The 27,744-nt window shown below is 36.6% G+C and overlaps 1 protein-coding gene across 1 annotated transcript; it reads right to left on the reverse strand.

The window, feature by feature from the left end:
• Window positions 1-27,687, reverse strand: rab32a (RAB32a, member RAS oncogene family). The gene is made up of 3 exons (XM_041252365.1): window positions 27,332-27,687; window positions 5,851-6,131; window positions 1-1,479 (listed from the first exon to the last, which is right to left on the reverse strand). The coding sequence occupies exons 1-3, from the start codon at window positions 27,543-27,545 to the stop codon at window positions 1,330-1,332; spliced, it is 645 nt and encodes a 214-aa protein (XP_041108299.1). The 5' UTR covers window positions 27,546-27,687; the 3' UTR covers window positions 1-1,329.
• Window positions 27,688-27,744: the final 57 nt, after the last annotated feature.

The following is a 27,744-nucleotide window of genomic DNA, read 5'->3' on the forward strand; positions in this document are numbered from 1 at the left end:
CAAAAGCTGTCTAACAAGGATGAGCAATACTTGAAGACAAGCGTTGAGTTGACAACAGAACTGGCAGAAGGCACAGGTAGTGATGTCCATCAAATCAGCAGTACGAAGGTCACTCTTGAAATCAGGACTTAAAGGATGTGTTGCAGTAAGAATACCTCTGTTAAGAAAGGGAAACAAGACTAAAAGGCTAAAATATACACGTACCGTTGTTCATCCATCAACAGTCCAAAGCACTTTTGACCACTGTTCCTTTATCCAATTTCTGTGTTCTTGTGCATATTTTATCTAGCACTAGGTACGTTACATTCTTATCAGTCTAAGAGGTTATATAAAAGATGTATCAAATGTGTGTGCAGAATGGCACATTCATAGGCCTTCACCCACAATTGTAATTGAGGTGGTTGTGCTGTAGAATTGTTGTAACATATATTCATTAACATTGTAAGTCACCATGTACTTTAAAGGCTTTGAACTCCCATCCCACAGAAAATTACATTCCAATGACAAATGTAGTTATAAAATACAAAAATAATAGAAGTCCTGTTAGGCTGGCCAGAATTAAATTAGTTTATCCTCAGTGCCTTACCACTACCTACAAACTGAAGCACTCATTGAAACACTCCTGAGACTTATGGCTTTTTTGATGTAACTGTCAAATGATATTTCATAGCAAATGTCATGGGGGTACAGTATTAGATAAGGCTTACTTGGTGCCGAGATCTTTTGGTAATGTAATTAAATAACAAAACACACTTAAAAGAAAAGAAGCATACAAAATCAAATACTCTCTCAGCAGTTGTTTAACATTATCATTATACAGTAACTGGAGCAACTGTATTTTTTACTGGAAATTACAGCATCATAAAATGTCCTTGATTTTAACATGCTGGTTTTACTTTTTGTGTGTGTGTGTATATATATCCAGAGGCATTTTAGTTAAGGCTTGAGGTTTGGGATTTTGTCTCCTGGGTTTATTCAGGCTGCGGGAAAAACTATTTTGGATCAGATAAGTAGCTAAAACAAAACAATTTTTTTTGTTTTGCTTTGTTGTTTTTTAAAAAAATCACAATTATATCCCGACTGATAAAACAACTCTGTACGCCTTCTAGAAGTACCACAGCTCCATTACTGGTTCTGAAGCATATTAAGGTAGTGGTATGCCACAAGCAAAGATAAAGAGAACTGTAGGGCTTATTGCCCAGCCTTATTACACTGTGTCCTGAGCAGCCAAATCCAACCTGACCTGACCACGGTAGGTTTACTGTTGAGTCATGTGCTGCTCAGAGATCCAGCCTCTGACTTGAATCCACTCTGGGAGACCCATGCCTGTTAGCAGCACTGGGATTTGCTCTCTGCTGCCACCATCTCCTCATCCAGTTTTACTGTATCCCCATTACTGTCCTCATTAGGGAGACCCTTGTCATTGATTAGGATGTTCTCCACCAGGAATCGGGCAGCTTCCTCCACATTAATGTTATCCTGAGAAGAGAAACACAAAGGCATTTTGTGAGACAGAATATTGTGATTGATGACTACCTACTGTTTTTTAGGGAGTGTCAGAACCTCAAAACCAGAGTACATCCGTTTTCAAACTTTGGTGCTTTTTACTACTTGACGAAAGAATCAGATCCATCTTAAGTTTTTAGAGAACAGGGCTTATATTCTATTACCTTATCTCACCATCAGGAGTCAACTGTATAGTATCTTTAATAATAGCGTGTCATCGGATCCACACAGCAGCTGGGGTACAATGAAGGGGTAGTGTAAAAATACCCTTAATATCTAATGGCCTGAAAAATCAATTGCCCAACACCATGTGTGCCAATAGCCTGATACAGCGAGACAATTTTCTTAAAACTGTACTAACACTATGGTGCGTGATGACGTTGCTTTTTTAAAACAATGATGTCAATCCAACACCAACAACCTCAAAACATCTGATAGGAAAAGGATTCAATAAATACCTGTCTGGTGATGTTGCTTTTGATAAATCTGTTATTTGAATATTTAACAGAGCATAGTTACATACTTTTTAGACGGCCCATCAAAAAACAAATTCTGAACATGGGTTCTTAAAAGGAAACACATTGACAAGAAGTCAATGATTCATTTCCGTAAAACGTAGTCCAGTAGAACTGGAAATACTGGACCTCAAAACAGAAACTATTCAACTTCTTTATTGCTTTTGTTTATTACCCCCCCCCCCCCCGAATGTGCTTGTTAATACTCCATGAAGATACAAAAACATGACATTATTTTCCACTTACAGCACTTATTTTCCTAGAAAGGGAGACTTCTTTATTAGTTCAACAGAATAAAAACTCAGTATACAGTAAGCAGACAGTGGCACTTAGTTATTGTAAAAATTAATAAAATATTTTGGAATAAAAGGATTTGTGAATTTTATGCATCACATTATTAAGTAGGCATGTATCCCCTGTGGTATATAGCAGTTGCATAATCCACTGTGCCACTTAGCACTCTAAATATGTAGCATGCATATTCACATTATCTTTGTTTTAACATTCTGATCTAGATCTTCCATAAATGTTATATGCAAGCCAGTTACAGCTCAGTAATGCAACATTTTAGTTATGTCAATATACTGAATCCCAAATGTATGCACTTACAATGTTTTTATAAAACAAAATATGAGCCAATGAGGCATGGCTTTTCCCCCAGTTAAACAGCTAAAATCAGGCACCAAGCTGGGGGTTACGGCTCCTAATCTTCACATTAACTGCAAAACACTGATGCTTCCTTCAGGAGTGACAGGGTCCTTCTGACCTATTTTCAGTTCTAATGGGCGCTCTCAGTATGCATCCCTTTGGAGCGCTGGAAGATTAAAATTTCTGTGCTAAAAGCATTTTTAATGTAGATCATTTTTTCACACTTTACATAAAAAGCTTATTAACATTTTAGAATTTAGATTAAATGAAGTGTATGCAGTGCAAACTTATTAAATGTATTTATTATTTACTTACATAACAGAAGGTCTGAAGGATTTACAGTGGGGACGGCAACAACCCACAACTTTCTGGCATGCAGTGAAGGACAAGTATACTGACCAAAAAGGGCCAAAAAAAGGAATTAACAGGAGAAGCCGTTTCTCCCATGAAGACTCCGATTTCCCTGCAACACTAATCTAGTGCATGAGGTATTACTTACATCAAACTAGGGGCAGAATGTTTCCGGGGGACAGGTTAAAGGTTACACTGTAGTACACCAGCTGCTAGTGAAGACATGCATGATATCTCATATCAATACCTCTTTGATCTTTAACATACAGTGCCTATAGAAAGTCTACACCCCCTTTTAAAATGTTCACCTTTTATTGCCTTATAGCCTGGAATTAAAATGCATTAAAATAGTTTTTTTTTTATTTATTATTATTATTATTATTATTATTATTATTATTATTATTATTATTAATCTACCCACAACTTCCAAGTGAAAAAAAATATTCTAGAAAATTTGAAGAAAATTAACTAAAAATAAAAACTAAAATAGCTTGGTTGGATAAGTGTCCACCCCTCTTGTAATAACAATTATAAATTAGCTCAGGTGTAACCAGTCGCCTCAAAAATCACCCACCAAGTTAAGTGGTCTCCACCTGTGTTAAATTGTAGTGATTCACATGATTTCAGGATAAATCCAGCAGTTCCTGTAGGTTCCCCTCTGCTGGGTAGTGCATTTCCGAACAAAGACTCAACCATATGCACCAAGGCGCATTCAAAAGAACACCGGGATAAAGTTGTTGAAAGGCACAGATCAGGGGATGGGTATAAAAAAAAATATCAAACGCCTTGAATATCAAAGACAAATCTACCAATTGTTAACTAGCAATTAACAGGTAGCTGACCTAGACCGCTAAAACTAATTAATTTTTTAAAGCAATCTCGGGGTGGAACTATTTGGTCTCTGTTTATTTGCTTCGCAATAACAAACACTCCCCCTATCACTGGTCTTTAGCCCCTGTTAGTCACGCACATCCCACACCACGGCCAATCACCAGCAGCTTCTGTGGTCAGTGTCTGTCGCCCATAGGCTGTTCGACCGATGTGAAACACAGCCCCTCCTACTCCAAGCGTTCCTGCACTTCACCGATTTCACATACGTTACAATATTATCTTATTTTTTTTGGGGGGGTCCAGAGGCCAGGTTCGTTATAGCTGTCAATAAGATTTGACCTATAACATTGTTATAATGAAGGGCGTTATAGAGAGGGTGTACTGTGTTGTGTTTTGAGTACTTCTAATAATAGAAGAGTTTCAACTTAAAAATGCACTTCTGGATTTGGTTGACTACCTACCTGTCTACATAAATACTAGACCTCAACACATTTTAAAAATTATTATTATTTATAATAATAATAATAATAATAATAATAATAATAATAATAATAATAATAATAATAATAATAATAATTTCTTAGCAGATACCCTTACCCAGGGCTACTTACAGTTGTATACAAAAATACATATCAAATGTGCTAGATACTTCTGAAACCTGAAAATGTGAATTGCAATTATAAATGAATATTTGTTGGAATAAAACTGGCTGTATAATAGCATTCAAAATCTTGAAGAAAAGGACTAACTGATTTACTATTGATAGAATTTCATAAAATTATGTTTTTTTACATATTGGGAGTTTTCTTTTGCTGTTTTCGTAAATGTCCTTGAGCTTTATGTAGGCCAGGGATCTGCAAGTGTTCCTACCCCCCCCCCCCGATACAATGAAAAGTGAATGAAGATCTCAATTTATTTAGAAGACAGACACACAAATCATAATGACTGTCGCTGTGACACATTTCAGCTACAATGAATCAGCGTAGGTTTGAAAGGACCACCTGCAATTCAGAGTTCATGCTTATTCAATAAACAGCCTTCTGCTGAATCACTATTCTCTATTACTGCTAATTAAAGTTATTGTGTAGGTTGGGGGTTGTACTAAGGCTGCTGAACCTCAAGGTACCAGGGAAAGGATATTTGTCAAAACTCAAAAGGGGAAGTGCCTAATGATGTTATACATTCCGACACTGACCTATACTTTGGCAGCAGTCGTGTAACTTTCAAGACTTATTTTAACCTTGGAAATAGCAAACATTTTCACTCTAAAAAGGGCATGTGAAATCCCACTGCATAACACACTTGTGGGGTCATGAAAAATTCAAAGGCTTTGGTTGAAATTTGTATGGATTTAACAAGCACTGAAGCTTGGCGTGTCTGGAATCTGTACTTTTGGAAGTCCTGTCCTTCAAATGACACATTGCAGATGTCAATTCAGTGATGCATCGAGAAAAAGAACCAGACTGATCAAGGTGACCTGGTTAAACACCTGCCAGGCTCATTTTCATTCCCAACCCGACAGCCTTTTTAAATCCCCTACCTGGAAACAAGTATGTACAACAGGGACTGTGTTGGGTCGTCAAAAGTACACTTAAAAAGGAGAGCTAACCAAGAATAAACTTCCTTGCCACTTAATAGCACTTGCAGGACTATCCCTGCTCCCTCTTTGCTTGTTTATACCTTTTTTTTTTTTGGGGGGGGGGGGGGGGGGGGGGGTAGGTACATAATTTACATTAGTCACAGTATGTGGCACATTTTCCATTGTTTACACAGTTGTCCATTGTTTCCCAGTTCTATTTTATGGTTTTGCTGGTTATTACAAATACAAATTATTAATACACACTAATTTACTATGCTATTTTAAAATCTGAATTCTCAGCAATGTTAGGTGCAAGAGTACATCATGCATGCATTACTTTTATTTTAAACTCTGTTCTCTTCATTCTGTAAAGAAAGGTTCCCTATTTAGACATGCGCACGGGCAGCTGAAGTCACTCACCTTGGCAGAAGTTTCGAACCAGCCTAGGAAGCCGCTCTCTTTGCAGAACTGGTCCATGTTGGTGGAGTTGTCTCCATTGCCATCTTTCTTCTGGTCACACTTGTTGGCGAGGAGCACAACAGGGATCGGGCTCCCACTGGGCAGCTTTACCTTGCTGTCCAGGTCGTGTTTCCACTTTGAAACTGCCTCGAAGGTGGATTCTCTTGTCACGTCAAATACCACGAAAGCTCCCACAGCCTCTTTGTAATACACCCTGGTCATGTTGCCAAACCTCTCCTGACCTAAAAGAGGAAAGCAACACCTGTTAAAGTCACTTGATGGCAAGCTAGACTAGAGCATTGGGTCTAAAACATATTCTTTCTCGCTTCATTTTGAATGAAATATGGGGATGGGAAAGGCCAATAATTTGTATTGAAGGCTAGGACTGATTTACTTAGGTGTGGGTCATATTTGTATTCCAAAACCTACATATTGCAGAAGTATCCTCCCATAGTTTCAGTGTGGCAATTAACAAAATTACAAAGATGTGAATCAATACCACATTTCACCCTTAATTGGATAGATGGCCTGCCAATCTTGGAAACTGGTCTAGCGTAATACATATATATTGTATATTGATCTGAAGGCAATCTAAATCAGTATCTGCTCAACCCTTTAACATTGTCAAAAATGCCGTCAATAAGATTTGACCTATAACATAACTAAAAGGTCAGTGGAAATTACCTTAATATGCTATGACAGAAATTATCAAAATATACTTTTTTTTTTTTTTTTTTTAATTAAAGACTACAGTCAAACCAACTTTGGGGAAATAGTTTAAAAGAAATACTGTAGCACCAATAGGATGAACATAAAAGGAGGTCTACAATGTCCCTGACATTGGTTTATTATTTGTTACCTTTTTCAAGTAACAGAATATTTACAGGTATTCTAAACAGAAAAGGTTGAGGCTACAGTACAGTATTTCCCCACTGCACCCCTATGTACAGTATGCAAAAAGCAACAGCAAGTCCTGCACAAGCACTCACATGAATCAAATAAAATGAATAGTTGGCTTGCAGACAAGAAATTTTGAAAAAAAAAACATGAAGACTCCTGCTAAAATTAGGTAAGTACTACAGTATATCCTTATATTTTAAATAGGGTTGTCAAGTGATTTAAAAAGTAATTAATTTTGGTTTTAATTGCATATTTAATTGATACAATTACTGCGTCCATCTCATGTGTTTGTTTTATTACTGATGCTATTAATTAAAAAAAAAAAAAAAAAAAGTTATTCTTATTACCTATAAGGCCTTACATGGTCTTGGACCTTTTTATCTTCAAGATCTGATGACCCCATATATCTCTGGTCGTTCCGAGATCGGAAAAATGCTAGTCTTCTGACAGTCCCTAAAATTTGTTTGAACTCTGTCGGAGCCAGGACATTCTACTTCTTTCAAAACGATCAATACAGTTCCCAGCTTTGTTGCAACATAAATTCATTTTTGTTTTGGAGGCATAGTTACACAGCTCGTGAGTTTTATTAAGACAGAAAGTTGGCTTCACTGCAGAGGTGGCAACCAGCGAGTACAGATGTTATTTGGGGTCCAGGTTCGTTATAATGAAGGGCGTGGACTGTGTGCATATATCACAGAATCGACACAGCAGCTCTTGAGCCTCCATTTAAAATTTTTAAACAGCAAAAAGTAAACAAAAAAGATTATGCACGCGCACGCATACTGAACTCTATGGAAAGTCATCTGGGACAAAAATGAGTTGTGCTGCTTTAGAGCGAGACAGAATCTCTTCATGTTGTATTTATTTTTATTTTGGGAATAAACAAAACAACGTTTAACTTGAACTGCTATTTGGCATCCTTTGTTTTGTAGTTAATTTACTGGGGTAAAGCAAGTCCTACAAAACGTATTCTTTACTCCTAAGACATGTTTCTATTTTAAATGTGTTACATATTGTAAGGTCTTTTTGTAAAATAAAGGCGCACACACAGGGGCCACAGCCCCTGCCTCTGTTGCTATGCTGCCTCTGTCTGCGTTCAGAGCCATTTGGCTTTTACTACTTTTTGAGTCAGCACGTGGGTGGTAGCTGCGAGCCGAGCTGAGTCTAAATACAATTGGCCATTTCAAATTGGCAGAAAAAACGGGGTGAAATCAATTGGTGACTACTTAATAAAAAAAAGAAAAGAAAAAAGTAAATAAAGACAAAACCCGTCATTGACACCCGTTTAAAACATTTATCTCCAAAGAAATTAAAGCATTAAAAATCACAGAAGTTAACTGCAATTGATTGAGAACCATAATTTTAAATGGACAGTAAACTGGTAAATTGCTTAATTGGGATAAAAAAATAAATAAATAAATAAAATAAAAAAATCAGACAGCATCTACTGGTAAAGTGGTGTAGTCGAGCCAGAACACTGTTCTGGTACTTAGGTACTAGGCAGAACCTTGACTAAGAATGAACTTAAGAATCATTACCGATGTGTTATGAAAATGCTTATATGGCGCCCGACTGGTCTAGTTTCTTTGAATATGCAGTATGAACAATAAATAAATAAAATGTCTGATTCCCTACATACCAGTTTTGATGGCACACTGAGAATCGGAGTCTCATAACCGGCGCACATTTTATATGTTCGTAGAGTTAAGTCACACACGTCTCGCACAGCTGTCTGATTTCAGTCAGTTGTCCCTGTGATGGAATAAAGAGAACACTAGGGACTTCTATAACAAACTACAGTACTACTTTAAGAAAGCTAGCCATTTTTTTTTTTTGTAAAAATGCTGACAGATTACAGTAAAAGTGCACCCATGGTTGTAGTCATAAATACGGGTTTAAAGCTGCTTTATATAGAAATCTGTCAGTGCAGACTCCCGTGGTTTGGAATGAACGACATACATTATATATATTACAAAAGTATATATTACAAAAAGTGCTACAATTAAAAAAAAAAAAAACACACAACACTGGTAAGTAATGTTATAAACGAATTAGTTGTGTATACTTTTATTTTTCTCACAACTTACAGAACCACAGCCCCACTTTTTTTTTTTTTTTTTTTTTTCCTGGACCTACAGCATTAAAAAAAAAAAAAAAAAAAAAAAAAAATGATATTCAAATGTAGTGTAAAATTAAATTTTCCACAACTGGTCGGCAGATAAGTCTTTAAAAACAATTCTAATTGTACCGATACAGTTCTTAAATTGGGGCCGAATAAATAACTGAGCGTTTGTGTGATTGGTAATTTTACTGAATGCAGACAAGGACTGGGGCTTACAGTTTTGTTCAACGGCTTTCAGCACCCCCACCCTCCACCCCATTATAAAAAACGTTCCAGCGCCTCTGAATGCAGAGCTCCAGAAAAAAAAGACGGTGAGGATGTGATATACTATACAGGGCATTGTAGCGACTGAAGTTCTGCATGGTGATAACCATATAATGAAAAGGAATAGAACAAAAAAAAACACAAGCATGATAAAAATAGCTGGAAAATAAATCAAAAGCACCAAAGACAATATTTACCCGCTTGATGCTTTCAAAACAAGCCAAAATCGGCTGGAAAAGTGCCAATCTGGCAGCAGCGATCAAGGAGGAGTAGCCTAAAAGTTGTCTCAAGCTCAATGTACAAATATAAGGTGAACTTGTTTTAAAAAAATCTATACTTTAAAATTGTCGCTCCAGTACTTTAAGATTTAAGACTACACCACTGTTGGTAACAGCTATCTTTTATGTTCTCTACACTGCAACCACTGATCTAAGATCCAATGTCTTTAGCTTAAACTTTAAATCCAGCATAATACAATGTAATCGGAAATCCCATGCGTTCTTTATTTTTAGCTGATTTCAACCGAGATGTTAAGTCACCCCCACTGCCTCTTGTACGCAGCTTGTCGTTATCCGTTACACTGGGTTACACTGCCTGACTGCAGAGCATTAAAAGGCTGGGGATCTTTGTTCAAATAAGCTCCACTGAACACCAGGATGCCTGCCAAACAGAAACGCATTGTTCAGTAAATTCTAAATTCCTTTTAAAATTGTAGATTTCTCTATGGTATGGCAACAGTTGTATCGGTTGAAAGGCACTGGTTCTTATGCCAGACAATTCTATGTGATCTAGGGAATGCAAAGGGTTATTCACAACAACATAAGAACAATCTAACAATTCCAAAGTTGACTATATTTCATGCTTCATCTGCCATTTTGGATGAGACTGAGAGAAAGCTCATTCATATTAGGTCTCAAGTTTAAAAAAAGATGCATAGCAATTAAATACATTTTTTTAAAAAGCTTACATGAATCCAGTCCCGTTATGATTTAGATTTAAGATAATATTCCAATTTAACTAACGATATAGTTCTAAAGTAGAGCTGGTAAAACTAAGTCATAGAATTGTACTTTACTGCACTGCTAATTAAGCCTGAACCTAAATGCGTTGGATTCACAGGAGACAAGGCACTGTGCCCTGCCACGCCTCATTTAAAAAAGCATGAGTTTCATATTAGAAACTCTACATACAGATGGCAAGACGACAGAATACATGTGGGGCCAACACAAAAATGAGGAAATGGCAGTTTACATTACACACACTGTATGAGTGCCTAATAACAATTGCTATTCAATTTGGATTAATAAACAATGCTTTTAAAACAGCCCTGTACAAAATTACTTAAAAACCCTTATAAAAAAAATTACCATGGCAAATTTGTAGGTTACCATGCTTTTCTTATACTGCGATTTATTGTGGTTATCAATAATATCTAAACGTATCACTTAATTGCAAGCCCCTTGTCAAACATTTTACAATGGTTTACTACACTTTGTACACTGTACCATAGAAAAAAAAAAACACCATAAAAAAGGGAAGACCATTTATTCAAACTTGCCCAATACGATTTCACAACACAGCAGCTCTTTTTCAGTAGCTTGAGAATTCAGATTAAGGAAATGAAGTGGCTACAGAAATAAGTAACACACTGCTGCATTACAATCACCACTGCAGATTGAGTGTGTACAACAGTGGTTTTTGAACACAATTCAAGACATTACTGGTGCCCTGCCGTTCTGTATACCACAACTGAGGATACAACATTTCCCTCTACATAAGCAAGGCTTTAGACTTGGTAAATGTTTTCATGTTACACTACTCTATGGAGTGCCATGCATTAGACATTTTAAATTTTACTATTACAATGCTTCATGCCATTTTTCTTTGATTTTACAATTTGTTCTGGACATTTACCACCTTACTTGGTAAATGTTGACAGTTACCAGTAAAATGTAAGATTTATCACATTCTAACTTTTACTGTAACATATATACTGTATGACTGAGTGTATACAGATGATTTATGTAGTCAATGGCTATGGTTTACCTTTTGGCACCCAGACTTTTTCTAGAAAATTGATGTGACCATACCATCACAGTATTATACTTCTCTAGATTTTGTGAATGAGTGAGGGGGTAGGCCAGTACCATTTTGGTTCGATTTGCATCGCTCCATGGATCAAAATGCATCAAATTCAAGGAATAAATTGAAGCATTAAATCGTACTGAGAAATACACTTCCTTATCTTCCGTTATCCTGTTGCAAATTTTGTTAAGAAATGCTTATTGCACAACTTCAAACAAAGAACACAAGGGCCAGTACAAATGGTATCAAATAAATAAATAAAATAAAGCCAGCGAACGGGGAGAGAGCTACAATACTTCCCGATGATTGTCAAAAGACTTCAAAGAATAAATCACAAAACAGGATAATCTGTTTATACTATACTTTTTTTATGAATATAAAATTACAGCACAGTATTTAGTCAAGACATACACAATTCAAACTGTCACTGATAAAACCACTGAAGTCTCTGCAGCAAAGTGAACTCTAAGCTTAAATCAATAAAGCTTTACCTTGCGTCAAATCAAATGCCATTTTTTTTTAATACAAAGGTACCTATAATAATTACAGTAGCTACAGTCATTCTTTGACAACTGAATTGGTTTGGAGTTAAGAATCATATGCAGTATGTTACCTAATTAGTGAATTTACAGCAGCTATGCTTATGGTCGCATTGAGAAGGGGTATCCACATACAAAGCATGTTTGTAGCAACGATAGCCTTTTGGCACAACCGTTGCACAGCACATGAATCAATCTGTGTTATGAAAGAAATGTAACAAATAACAGTTAACCATCCTCCGAGACAGAAAAAAAAGCAAGGATGGCATGTAGAAGGATCCAGTTACATCTGTTGTAAACCAGGGGGGTGGGTATGATCAGGTAAGTCAGTTTGCAATGTTTCTGTATTATCATTAACCAAAAAAAACCACCCTGTAAACATCATAAAATGACACCCACGGTGCAGCACTTGGAAGTTTCTTGTAAACCCATTTCAAAATAAAAATCAAATGTAGGGTCAAGTGCATATTTTTCAAGAAAAGTAGCACCACTATCACATTGTGCTACATCTATTTCTGTTGTAAAGCCATATATTGCGCAGTAGCGCTCACCCCAAATCTAGCAGGGTCAAACAGTTAAAATTAAGTTTTCAGATCTATAAACAAAGACGACTGAGAAACGGATGTTGTAAATGGAAGAGGATCATTATCAGAAAAACAATAAAAAAAAAAAAAAAAAAAAAAAAAAAAAAAGAGAAATCGTGTTCCAGCTAAACCAGCAGATGCATACAGAGCAAACTGCAATGATGTAGGATCTACTTGCAGCATGTATATAACGGGGTATGTTACTGGTCATGTTAAAAGAGAAATGTACCGGTATGTAATTTACAGTGTAATCAAGAATTTACAGAAATGAAATATAATGAATACCTACCACAGTGACGTTTTGGTTATATATATATATATATATATATATATATATATATATATATATAAAGTAGTCAACGGTGTACCTCTCGAGGTTCTGATAAAATTAGCTATAAAATGAAGACGAATTATTCAGAAAGAAATAATGTAAATAACTTAAAAGTAATGCAGGAAGCGAAGAGAACATCAAATTAGAAGAATGAGAAAATTAGTTTTGAAATTCAAAAAATATGTATGGTGTCGTAAATTGCTGCCAGCAGAAATATACTTCAGTTCCATGTAATGTAGAACCAATTAATCTGTTTGTGACAAGGTCTTCCTCGGGTCACGCGTGTGGGTAGCCGCTGTTCAAGCATACAGAGAGACAGACGTGGTGTTGGTGTTGAAACGCCGGCACAGGCGCGCACGATTTATTAAAACAAACAAACAGAAAACGAAAGTAAAATAAAGGTGGTCATATTACGTTACCAGCGATGGTAACGCATAGAGGACTAATACAGCAAACTGTACAAAAAGTGCAAAATAAAACACAGTACAACAAACTATAACTCAAAAGGTGCCGTGAAAACGGCAGGCCTTGCAGCAGCCCCGAGCTATCTCCCGCGGAGATGTCCTTCCCTCAACTAAGCATAGCAGGCAGCAAGTCTCAATCGAGCGCCCGTCTGTAAACAATAATTCAATCAAACAAATCAAGTCCCAAAACGGCACAAAATAAACCCATTCCCACATATAAACCACACCAACACTAATTTACCACTGTGCAGGGCAATCGCACTGCCACACTTATATAAAAATAATAATTTTGAATTAGACTTAAATGTAATATCAATAGATACATAACTATATTAAAACAGCAAGGAATCAGAATCAAGATAAAAAAAAAAAAAAAAATTACATTCACACAAAAAAAAAAGAATGTGAACAGGGATTTAGGAAAAGCATCAAATAACTAAGCAACTAATTAACAATCGGGTGTACGAAAGTAAGACTATCAACATTAAAACAAACAAATGGAAGATCACTATGTTGACACTGATCATCCCAATCTCCCTCCCGACCTGTGAGGACATTGTGCAACAGGAACAGTTTGCCCCAGACTGGGTGGTTTGACAGTTCACTCCAGGGTCAGGTGGATGTCAGCTATCCAGGAAGGGGGCGGGGCCACAATACCAGACGTCATCGTTATACGGTAGGCGACGTGTCAGTCATGGATTGGAGGAGATGTGATTTCACTCGTTACCAAAGGGGTGGGACTAAAGGTAGATCAGGGGATGTGGCCAAGCGATCTGTTCCTTGTGTTAAGGTTACGCAAAGACCTACGAGGAAAAACCCTGTGTACTAACCAGGAGTGTTTTGTTTGTCCTGTCTAGTAACCGTTTGTCATTGCTAGACGACTAAAGTATCTGGGTGCTGTAGCAAGAAGCCAGGACTGCACTTCTTCACTATACACAATCACCGTAATTCATCACCTGCACTTAGAGCAATCGTTCTGGACTTATGACTGTGCTGTGTATGCCTGCATCGTGTCCTATTATTTCGGGACTGAACCCTTGTTTGAACAGCGCAATACACATTGTTGAGTAGAGCCTGTTACTATTTAAGAGTTGGCAACATGCAACCCAGCCAAATGGAGATGTTTTCATTGTGAAATGTTTTGTGTCTATCCTTCCTGAGCACTGCAAACCGCATTGCCACAAGGACATATTTGGAATATGGACACATGGAGAAGAATCTCTTCTATAGTCTCACAAATTAGCAAATGATATAAATCCTAACATTTCGGTGGATTTATCTTAAGGTGGACAAAATCTGAAATTGAGTTCTTAGACACCTTAGTTAAAGCGCTTTGTGATGGTGCTCCACTATGAAAGGCGCTATATAAAAGAAAGATTGATTGATTGATTGATTGAGGATCTATTAAAATTTATCTTTACTTGAAACCTACTGATATGCATCAGTACCTATATATGTCATCTGCACATCCTAGCTATACTAAAAGAGCAATTCCTAAAGGACTGGGTATAAGGATACAAATCTGTTCTGATGAAAATGACTACAAAAAACAGAGAAAGGAAGTAAAAATACATCTTAAAGAGGATATAAAAGAAATAATCGAGAGAGAATTGAGAAATTAAACTCAGCTTTCAATTAACTACTTGATTATAAGAAAAGGGAAGAGAGAGCTAAGAGAGTACCACTAATCTAAATTATTACCCAATATTTCAAAAATTGTTTGGAAGCATTTACATATACTTCATATTTCAGAAAACATGAAAAAAAACATTTCCGAAAGCACTGATCTTAGAAGGGTTGTAAACTTAGCTGACATTTTAGTCCACAGTAAACAAAGGCATCACAGATACATTAAGGGACATTGCAACCTGGTAAAAGCACATGGAAAGTGTGCAAATACATTGGTAAAGATAAAGGTGAAATCACAAATAAAGAAAATACATATTCAGTCTCAAATCTGCAATGCAAGAATAGCAACCTTGCATATGGTATATTCTGCATAAAATGTAACAAAATAAAATATGTACGAGAGACAGGTACATCATTATATAAAAGAATACAGAACCACCTATCAATAAGAAAAAAAAAATGAACCAATAGTTCAGCACTTTACAGGGAACAGACACACCATGGATTACCTAAAGTTTGTAGTTTTAGAAAAATAGATAAAAAGATACAGTATTGAAGAAAATAAATTAGTAAGTAGACTAGATACCATGATGCCGGAAGGTTTAAACAGAAGGAACAGTAGATTGTTACATCATTAGACATAGTGAATGACATCATAAAGACATTAGATTTAAAGAGATAAACTTAGGTTACCATGGCATCAAGTCTATAAATACCTCCAATGTTTGTTTTCAAAACAGATATTCCCTTGACAAAGGTAACAAACAGAAGTTACTTATAAACAGTGCTTATTTGCTTTTATTTTAAAAAGAAGGTCTTTGTATATTGACATCATTGTATCCTGCATGTCCTGTTTACAGTGACATACCCACAAGCAGAATTGGCTGTCAAATTCCAATGCTACATCCGTACAAAACATCCAGATCCACAAAGAGAACGCCAGTATCGGGTGGCCTGTCAGATCTGTATATCTCTGTTGTACGTGCTATTGACAATGTAAACAAAAACACAACTGCCATTCTCCACTACTAGTGTTCAAAGACCCTCACCAAAAGCCTTCAGTGCTTACACTCTTAAATAAACTCCTGAGACCCTCATTGGAGGTGAGTCTAACCCTCAGTGAGAATTGTCCTAGAAACACAGATAGATAAGACAATGACAAATTATATTGCCTTTAAAAACTCTTAACCATACTTGCATTTGTTGTGACCCCCCCTCTCTGGGGAGAGAACTGGAATTAAGGATACCACCACTGGACTTTGAGACTTACTCCGTTTCTAGACTAACATGTTTTACCACTAATCTCGGCGTACCAAATGTCGCCTTAGGTTGTCCAAGATGCATGTGAAATCGGGATCTGTGGAAGCAGCAATAAAATGCATTTATTTAATGGTATTGCGGATATCACTTTATAAACTAGAATTGTATAAACTAGAAAAAAAGCATCCCTGTTAGCATCATATCAGATGAAATGGTTTAAAAAAATCAAGTAAAATGAAAACATGAAAAATGTGGTACTCACTGAACACCACCTGTAATGGGACTTTGAGAGAATCAAATCATACAAGAATACAGTACTTCTGTGTATCAACTATAAAAGACCCTATATCCTCATGGCATTTACTATTCAACCTCACACAGATATGACTACGACGGTATACCGCAATATTCTCTCACCACGGTATTAATACCGTAGCAAAAAATATTATCGCGATAACCATGGGATCACGGTATTGTAAATAAGAGTATGGAAGGCAGACTAATACAGAATTCACCCATGTTGCATTGCTAGATGGCTTGACTAGTAAGGGAAAGAAGCAATCGTTTACAAATGTTTCAACAAATTAACCACAAATGTTTAAATAAATTTAAAAATATATATTTTTTTAATTAGAGATTTTGTTTTGTGGCTTTTTCTGGCATCAGCAATGATTTAAAGTAGTCTGCAGTACAATATGTGTTGTGCTCTGTTGAATTTTATAACTAAACAACTTGTATTATGGATTTACACTGCCGCAAAACCACTGCTCCATTGTACAGGTCCGGATAAAATGTTTCATTAAGCAAGTATAATATCCATGGAATAGTCTAAACTAGGTCTAAAAATAAATTGACCAAAAAAAAAAAAAAAAACGTTTGAAGCTAAATGTTTGAAATTTGAAATAGACTTTTGCACTTAACAGCTAATATTTAACTTTTCCTTGCCTAAACTCATTAATGCAGATTTGTTGGCTGTGACTTTAACATTGTGCAAGCATGCGCGTCTGTTGTGTAGACATGAAACAAGATGCACATGGAAAAACAAGGTTGAAGTGCTGCAAAACAAATCAAATCTAAAATCAATTTGGCCAGAAAATATTTGTGCCTTATAGCTACCAGTGTACACTCAGAGCACCTTTTTAGAACTAGTGGGCAACAACAACAACAACCAATGACACGACCTCATAGCTAGTTACGACCATGGCTAGTATGCACCACACATTAAGACAATAATCTAGTGTGTTCAGTTTCTATGCAGCTGTAATTTCAAAAATCACCTGACCTTAATATGGCAGCAATATTAGATCAGAGGTGATTTTCCACAGTCAGCAACACATTTAACACAAAGGGGTTATATAACCCTATAAACATTAAGTTACTACCTAAAATGGCTTGTGATATAGTACACAGCTTTGCACCAAAAAAACAAAATCTGTCTGGAAATAGTTTCACCCACAATCAACCCTGAATGTCTCGAAGCCAAAAAGTCATATGACTCCAATAGGACAGAGTTGCCACAACACAGAAAATTGTTTGTAACACACTGTCTCCTGCAAATGATATAACACATCATCCCAACCTATATCCATCGCATCAGAACAGGGAAAGGAGTTCCCTAAGAGATAGCATTAATAGCTGCAACCATCAGCTGTCAGGACTGTAAAGCACTATTATAAATATATAAAGCACAACAGTACAGTGTAATTTGTTTCAGATGTCAGTTAATATATTGCATGTAAATACTGGTGGCAGCTCTTATGGTACAATTACATGACGTGAGATTTCTGGTGAACACACGACGCTTTATGCCTTTGAATGCATGCCCAACACTAACATGAAGTACAAACAGGACAGAATTGCAAATAGGGAACGCAAAACACAAATCTTCTTGGCAAGGTGTTCAGTTATGTGTGTCGTAAAAAAACACCCGTAAAATAACCAGTGCATTAGCAGCCCAAACCCAGCGTTCAGAATGAGAGACAGAGAGAGAGAGATTTTAACACACACTGTAAATACTGCAACGACATAAATAAAGCCAATGTATTTTCTGTCTGACAACTTCTAAAACAGATTAATATCACAGATAGTAATACAAATGTCAATAAAAAGTCATACTTATCACAGGTCTCAGTAGGGATGCTGTGCAGCAAGACACACTGGCAAACTTCCATCAGCCCCTGTCTGGTTTGTTCAAAGTCACACACCAAATCAGCAGGGGACCAGGCACAGAACATACAGCAGTAAAAGCCAAACAGATGATAGACTGGATGTGTGACAATCTCATCCCTCATCAGACTGCACAGCAATTACGTTGAGTTTCTTTTCGCCTCAGCTGTACTAAAATTGGTTAACTACTTTTTATTTCAGGAAATTCACACTGTGAAGGAACATCACAGCTGCTTCCTGGCGAGGAAAAAAAAAAAAATAAAAATAAGTTATCGTACTAGCCTTGATACTGTTCAGTACGGATTGAAAGCAGGTGTTGATTAAAAAAAAGGGGTTTTAAATGTTGAAGTAATTGTAAACTCAATGATGTCTGAAGAGTCAAGGAACTCCTAAAGGTTTCTCACTGAAGTACAAACAAGATGCATATGGAAGGATTTTTTTTTTTTTTTTAAGCAGGCAAAGGGTAAATATTACTGCCTGCAACTTCTAAAAATGTAGTCATAAAAAGGTCAAACTGGCATAAACCACAGCCATTTGGAATTAGATTTTTGTTAAGTAAAAACAAACAGAAGTGTAAAGTGCTGAAGCAAATAAAAATGTCTCCTCGGGCGACTCAAACTGTTTGGTACATGGATTCTGATGCGGTTTGCAGTTAGACAGAAAGAAACTAAATAGCAATTGATAAGTTCATTTAAATGCTAGTTTGCTTATGTAACTACATCAGCTGGTTGACATAATTAATTTTCTAAGTGTTCAGAGCTGTGGTAGATTGAAGTGAATTTTGATGGAGTGTAAACTGGTCCCTGTAAAATGGCTACTACCTCTTTGGCCAAGACATTGACACTGCTGTTACTGCTAATCCTGTGCTTGTTTCCTCAGTTCTTTCTTTGCCTGCCTTTTCTTCATTTGAGCATCGCCATCAAGCTCCCCTATCCTATGCCCCTCACCCTTGCTGTTATCTACTGTCCACCAAAGAATAACTCTGATTTTATTGCCGAGTTTTCTGAATTCCTCTCCCTCATCTGCACTTCTGACAAAATCCTACTCCCAGGTGACTTCAACATTCATATTTACTTGCCTTCTTCCCCCCTAGTGACCGACTTCAACACGCTCCTGGACTGTCTTGGGCTCTCTCAAATCTGTCAAAGTCCCCTCTAACACCCAAGGAAACACCCTGTATCTGATCTCTCCAATCCCTCCGTCAGATATCTCTGACTATTTCTTATTCACTGCTAATATTAATCTTCCTGCTCCTTCCTCTGCTATTGATACTGTCATTTCCTTCCGCCCCAAGAATCTCCTCAATACTCTGAAACTCTCAGACTGTCTCTTCATCCCCTCTAACTGGTACTCTCCTGTCTTTAGTTGACGATGCAGTGACCCTCTACAATGCCACCGTTACTAAGATCATCAACACCGCTGCCGCCCGCTTACAACCAGAAACGGTGAAAAAAAGATTGAAACTGCCTATGGTACACCCTTGAACTCTGATTGCTTAAGTCTGTCTGCTGCAAGCTTGAGTGCAAGTGGAGGTCGTCTGGACTAATGGTTCACAGAGAGATCTGGACTGACCATCTTGATTACTCCACTTGCAAAGCAGGCCTCCAGTCACATGACCAAATGGGATTCTACCATTGGTTTATTTAGATTGTTACCTGAAAGTATGAGCATGCAACTACAGAACTGAAGCATTTGTGTGTGTATTAAGCAACAAAGATAGATTTGTTACCTGTAAGTTACAATGTGTAATAGATGGTTTTATATATATATATATATATGTTAGTGAGCAGGTAGGTGCACATGAAGAAAACAGACAGTAGTTTCCAAAACAAAGCAAGTCTTTATTCCAGTATTCTATACAGCTGGCTCTTATATTGCAATGTCCAAAACAAAGTAAACAGTTTCAAACAAAAACCAAACCACCAAAGCAAAATTGCTGATGTAAACCAATCGGACCAATAACCCCGTCCAGTTGGTGAATAGGTAATTCCACCTGGGTTTTGGGTTTCTTCTTTAGGAACCCTTCTCCTACCCTTATTCTACAGTCCAGTCCCTTTGCGAATCTCAGCAGCGGACAGGCCGTTCCTCATAGCCCCTGCAGAGAACAGGGAATTGCAGATGCAAAGGACCACCACGTTATCCCGTTCCGATCTTATTGTAGATAATCCTCAGAAGTTCTCAGGCAGGCAAACAAAACAAACAACCCCCCAGACTAGCGGCACATGCTCCCTTTTACCAGCCAGGCATTTGGCCGTTACAGGCTACAGGTGTGGGCCAATTAAGGCCAATGATAGTCTAACAATAGTCAAACCCTAATTGCCTACCTAACCACACCTGCAGCCTGTTGGTCCATTAACTCCTTGACATCATGGCAGGCATGTATGCTGCCCACAGGTCCATGTGATCATTCCTGGCAACCTCTGTGGGCTCATACCAAGCCTGCCATGAACGACTCCTGGTGGTAAACTTGTGAGCTGGCTCACAATATATATATATATATATATATATATATATATATATATATATATATATATATATATATATATATATATATATATATATATACATATAGCATACACACACACACACACAAAATCTACAGACTTCTACCTTTTAGAAAATATATCATGGTAGAATGAAATTATTTAAGTGTCAAAAATTCATGAAGTTCAGAGGTGTTTTGCCACTTCTAACCAACAGTGGAGACAATGGGGCACATTAAAAACAATTTATGCTAATAATATGTACACTGTACTGTCTTTCATTAGCCCAAAATAATCACCCTCATCAAATTCATCACCAAGAAACCAAAGATACAAATAGACCTCTAGAAACACTAAGCAGTGACAAACATTTAAAGAACAGATAGTTTAGTTTCTTTACAGCAACAGTTAACTTTGATGTAAACTGCATTTCTGCAATAAATGCATAACTGACTTGTTCTGCTGAAGTATCCTCAGGATATCATTTTATCAATAAATGTTTTTGGCCTGCATTAACATTAGTGCCAGGTAGTTGAGTCAGCAACAGGGCCTGGGTAAAGTATATTTTAAATGGATGCTTTTTGAATGTGGCAGCCATCCTAAAAGGCAGTTATAGCATGTACTTGTGTGTGGTATCTTAAAAAGGTGCAACAGTCCACTTTTTCTCTCTTTCTTTATCCATCCTGCCGCTATTACACCAGTTAGATCAAATATGCCAATTGCATTTACTCTTAGCTGCACAGTACCATTGTATCTCACTCACTTTATAAATTCAAAACTACTCCGTCACTAAATTTGTTTATTCACTTAAAAGCGCCTTAAAACTAATCTCCAAAATATGCAATGTCCCCATCCCTTTAAAAGTTTCAAATAACATCCTTTGACAAACTGGAAAGGCAATAGTTTTACGAAAAACTCAAACGACCTTCTTTCAAAACACTACAGTAGACTTATCTATTTTCTGTGGGCTGGTTTCCATGGAAACTAGCAAAGATACAAGACCTGAAAAGAAATCTTAAAGGACAACTACAGTGTGTTTACACTTACAACTCAGACCTCAACTGGCTTGAGTTTGATCAAATTAAAAGATTATTATCATTTAAGCCACCTGTTTACACTTAAACACAGACCGAGGTTGGCTCTGGCCCTCTATGTGCGAGCATAGACCTTGAACTGTAGTGATGCTGTCATTTCGACCACCCTTTGCGCGACATTTTGCTCCCCAACAAGCCTGTCATTGGTGTGTTTCTACTTCAAGGTGGTCATTCTGTGCGAATTAGGATTTCATTTTGCCATCAGAAACGAAGCGGAGCATTGAAAATGTGCATATCAGACATTTAAAGAAACAGGTTTTATTATTTACATTTAAACATCTGTCTGACAACTCTTCTTAAATGTAAACAATATCTCCTGTTCATCCCGAGTACCCCCTATGACCCTTTGAAGAACCCCTTGGGCTTTGAGTTAGCTTGGCAGTAAGCCTACAGCTATCATGGCATTAACCACTTCAGCTCAATAAGACAAGGCTACTTAAACTCACATTAAAATCCGGATTTGCTCAAACTTCTACGCAACCGAGCCTTTATCAGCCATGCAGTCATGTTAATTACTCTAATTTTATAATGAACAAACTGGCAGAAAAATATTTAAAGCTAATAAAGTAATTTTGCAAATTCAACAATGTATTTCCCAGCTTTGGTCATGGCAGTGGTTTCATTTTACCAGTAAATACCTTAAGTTTTACTTTTCTATTTTACTACAAGTTAACCATTAGCACCTCTGTCAAGAGATATTTTATGGGAAACCAATGCAGGAAATAAATTGAGCATTTTGCTAAATTACTGCAGGAAACAAATATTTTTTATGGGGCCACTATAACCCTGTTGAACACTAAGAGAACTACAGGTAAAGGGATCTTTTTGGAAAGTTGTAATATTAGAATAACCAAAAGCACACCTTACTGAACCAACAATATCTTTTTTGTTGCAACCTACAGTGCAAAAAATGTTTGTGTTTTTTTTTTTTTTACTTTTTTCAGCAATTAATGAGCCGCTGTCATTGGGTCATCGAAATGGTCACCTTCAAAGACTGCGATTCAATTGCAGCCCTAGCGTTTCAAGATCAGAAACACTGATCTTTTGCTCTTAGATATGGGCAATTCCTCATACTAATAGCAGCCTAGAATATCCTATATTGCTATTTTGGGTATTATCAGGTATCTAACAAAACAACTTCTTCTGAAAACTCTGTTATTATGGCATTTAAACAAGCTAAAATCAATGAAGCTATTAAAAAGGTGCTGTGCTGTTAAAACAACAATACAGTAATTATTTAAAATTTAAGAAAGGAGTCTCTCTGTTGCTGCAGTCTCACTCCAACAGACTTCTCTCTTCACACCAACACAACCTTACAGGTGTGGTTTGACAGGCCCTATTCACAGTTATGATTTTGTAGGCATAAAACATAGTTCCACTCATTAGACTACTGTAGTTTCATGAATAACAAACTGTATCTGAAGCAAAAGAATTGTCATTAACCCACAAATGACGCCTAAAGAGCTTGAAATCGCAACGCAAGAGTCTCTTCCAATAAAACACGTGCCAAAGCTGCTAAACGGTACCTACGTTCAAAGCCTAATTAACTTTCATTTCCAGACGCCTATACACAAAGCTCATGCATTATTTAAAGCTGGCTTAGATGGATTAAAATTTGGTATGTAACTGCCTAGACCATGAAGACCAAACTTAATTTAATAATTAATTATAGCCCATTTGATCTTATTAACTAGTCCACTAGCTTGTATCATACTGTAGATTAGGGCTGTCAGTTAAGCCTCAAAATAGCAATTTGACAATTGGGCACACAAAATCAAACTGTTTGAATAAATATCTATGATTGTACCGTCCACATACATTTTACTTGTTGATAATGCTTTGGCTACCACACCTTGAAAATCAAGTGATGCAAGCTATTTCAATCAATGTTTTTCCTTCTTTATGCAAGTCAAGGTTGTTATAATAGTAGAAAACACTAGTGGAGGCTTTGAGTAAATTGTTGATGCTGATAATGCAGAAGAGTAGAAAAATGCAACATGGTCTAAGACTTTTGCACAGCATTAATATATATTACACACACACATACACAGTTGTAGTCTAAAAGTGTACATACCCCAATGGAAATGTAAAATTTTTAAAAATATCTCAAGCAAATTATTTTAGTGAAAATCTTTTGTAGCAAAAGATATCTACAATTATTTATTTCAGCAATTTTTTTGCAAAACTCCAAAAATGCCCTTTGATGCTATGATAGTATTGTGTACAAAGTGCTAGAAATTTCAATATGATAATGCAGAATCTAATTCTATAAAAGTCTAGAAAATGCTGGATTGTAGGTGAACATTCTTAGAGTATAAAAAGGTTAGGCATAGGATGATTGCTGTCATTACTAGGGGCGAGTCAGAATATTCGAGTACTTTGATCAAGTTTCGTTACTTTGATCATTCATTTCTAAAACAAATGTGTTAACAAATTGAGTTAAATGCTCAATCATGTAAAATACAAGAACCCATCTGCTACTTTGGAAGAAAACACAGAATGTCTCAAAAAAACAAACAAGCATTGCATCTTTTAGTTTTACTGTGCACAGCAGTCAGCGATGTGCAAGCTACTTGGGCAATGATAAACCATTGAGTTCTGTTATTGGTCTGCTGATATCAGCTTGATTCCGGAAATCAGACTTTTTTTTTTTTTTTTTAAATGATTATTATATTAAGGAATCGGCAAGTACGAATACAGTACATCCCGTTTTTATGTTATACTGTACTATAGCATAGATTTTATTGAGCAAACATATTTGTTGTGCTTTATTACTAAGCTGTTGTGTTGTGCATTTTATACAGGTTGTCAAGGGTGTTAAAAATGAAATTGAAAGTTTTGAAGGTCCGTTTTATGAAGTTCTCCATTTTACAGTTAAAACCCCTCTGCTATGTATTATTTCTTCGTTTAAATCATGTTTTACTTTGAATACATGTATTTATTGATGCGTCCCTATGTGTGGTATCCTACTATGGGTCTGTTTTTCCTCTAATGGCACGGGAAATTTAGTTCCAATACATGGTAAAAATGGATTTTATCACATACTAAAAGATTCTGGCCTATCATCCGAAACCCTCCGCTACAAAACTTAGTTTAAAGCGCAACTGGACATTCCAACACATCAAAATCTACTTCAGAATGGTTAAAGAAGAATAAAATGAAGGTTCTGGAATGGCCTAGTCAAAGTCCGGATCTAAATCCAATTGAGAATCTTTGGTATGAGTTGAAGAAGGCTGTGCACAAGAGAAGTCCTAGGAATTTGAATGAACTGGAACAATTTTGCATTGAAGAATTGTTAAAAGTCACTAAAGAATCATGCCAAAAGCTCATTGACAAATATCATAATCGTTTTAAAGAGGTTATTATTGCCAAAGGTGCCTCAACTACCTATTAATTTCATTTTCCTTGTTAGGGTATGAATATTTTTGAATTACCATTGTTGGAGTTTTTGCAAAAAAATTGCTGAAAAAGAATTGTAGACATCTATTTCTTGTAACTTTCCTCATTCACAAAAGCAAAACTTCTGCTACAAATTTTTTTTTCAAAAAATCTGAGAAATTTCTAGAAATTATAAAATTTCCATTGGGGTATGTAAACTTTTGACTATAACTGTATATATTCCTTCTTGGACCATTTTCAGTCCAGCAACACATTATATAACCAGAATGCTCAGCGAGGTTGATTACTCTAGTCTAGCAAGTGAACACAAAAAGATAGCTGGAAATGCATCATACTTTTTTTTTTTTTGTTCGGATCAAGAAAATTTGTGCGATAACCAATTTAAGCTCATGAGCTGTTTGTTAATTAGAATCCATTTAATGGAAACTGGCTTTTCTATGGTACGATTTGCATATATTTTTGTGCGAAATGTTGCTAGAAATGTGTTCGTCTTGTTGATGGAAACAGATTGTGACTCAAATGTTTGCAAATGCGACAAAACGTTGGCAACTTCACAACAGATTCCCCAGTTAGATGATGATCTGATAATCTCTTCAGCCAAAACAGAAACGGTAATTCAAGACATTACCAAAATGAAAAACCCCAATATACAGCGAGTTCTGTTCTAAGCAGGTTCTGTTGATTCAGGGAAAACCAACTGACCATTTCAAGAAAGGTGAAACCAAAACGCATAACAATACTTGGGACTGTAATTAGATTGTAATTGTACTGCTGAGGGAAAAAATGCACAGCAGCTTACTTGATTGCAGTAAAATAAAAACTGCCATTCAATAAATTTAGCTCTCAGGTACTAAAAAATATCTAAAATATGCCAATGCACTTGCTGTGGTGTATTTATATCATAAATAGCAGAACTAACTCACTGCAATTTAAACTTGTTCTTACTGAAAAATAAACAGTGACATGTAATCATAACAGCTGCCTGTGGTACATGCTGTCAGATCAGGACTACTAATGACCACAGTAGCTGCAAATTGCTACTTGCCAGAACTGTACACAAAGGTGTGGTCACCAGTTCCACACACAACACTATTTATAATACAAACATGCCAGTCATCAGCTGCATAGTTTAACCGTTCAGCAGAATGAGGCGACAAACAAGTGAATACAGACATTAAGTTACTGTATGGTGTCTTAGGAAGTTGTTGTATTTTAAGCAGTTGAATATAATAGCAACTAACTTCCTTCTGAAGTGGCATCTTGTAATCTGTTTTGACCTAGGAGCCATTGGCAAAAAGTTTGTTGTGAACTTTCAAAATCACTGATGAGACCAAAGCAGCCACTCTGTGTTGTTGATTGTGGTGAACGCGTGTCAGATAATTAGATGATGGGATCAAATTTCCAGGGAGAAAACTGGTTGTAATGGGGTAGGTTTCTGTGTACAACAGGCGTTTTAAGATTGCACACAGTTACTGGTACACCTGGTGGACCCTGCTGGAAACACTGGTACTTGACATGAAAAGGCTGAAAAACACTAATTAGGCAGCTCCACTCATTCAACATTCTGTTGCAAACATAAAAATACCTGTCTGTATTTAACCAAAAAACATAGAATACATTACGCCATCTAAACTTTTAAAATGTGTTTTAATTACCATTTCCACACAAACATGCAATACTAGCTGGCAACCCAATATGGTTGTCAAGTAGTTGAACAGGTCTGTAGGGCTAAGTGAACCATTGCAGCTCTAATCAGCCAACTCCTGAGGAGGGGGTCAATAGGGTGACCTGACCTATATATATATATATATATATATATATATATATATATATATATATATATATATATATACACACACACACACACACACACACACACATATATAAAGGATTGATAACCAACCACTGACACTGTTCTTGGTCAAATCACATAGAGAAATACATATATATCTCAAATCTCTGCAAAATGTGTTTTATTAATCTGAAGCATTAATGCACATCACAGAAATAAATTTTATTTCACAGGCAGCCTACAGTGTACACCATGCAAGCCAATATTAATCCTCTCTAAGAACCGCACAGCCACAGTTCATGCTTCCATGACTTATTTGTGAAGTCTTACCTGCTATGTCCCAAAGCTGCAGCCTGACAAGTGTCTTGCTGTCCCAGTTGATAACTTTCAGAGCGAAGTCCACGCCGATTGTAGCTCTATAGTGCTGGGAGAATAGTTGATGTACGTATCGCTTGATGAGGCTGGTTTTCCCCACACCTAACTCCCCAATTACCAAAACTTTGAACAAGTACTCTTTACATTCTGTTACAGTACCGCTCGCCATAATCAAGCTTTTTAAAAAACACAAATAAAAATGAATAAACCGCCGCTCTTTCTGTAACAGCTAGCTCGGAAATGCAATTTCTTGTTTCTTCTAGAAATTGAAAGTAGGTCAGCTGATTACAATTTCTGCCTCTTCCTCCTTATGGCGCGCCACAAACCCACCTGACTTATTATGTCACAAGACCCGGAAATTCGCCGGC

This window comes from Polyodon spathula, chromosome 6 (assembly GCF_017654505.1).
Source record: "Polyodon spathula isolate WHYD16114869_AA chromosome 6, ASM1765450v1, whole genome shotgun sequence".
NCBI lineage: Eukaryota > Metazoa > Chordata > Actinopteri > Acipenseriformes > Polyodontidae > Polyodon > Polyodon spathula.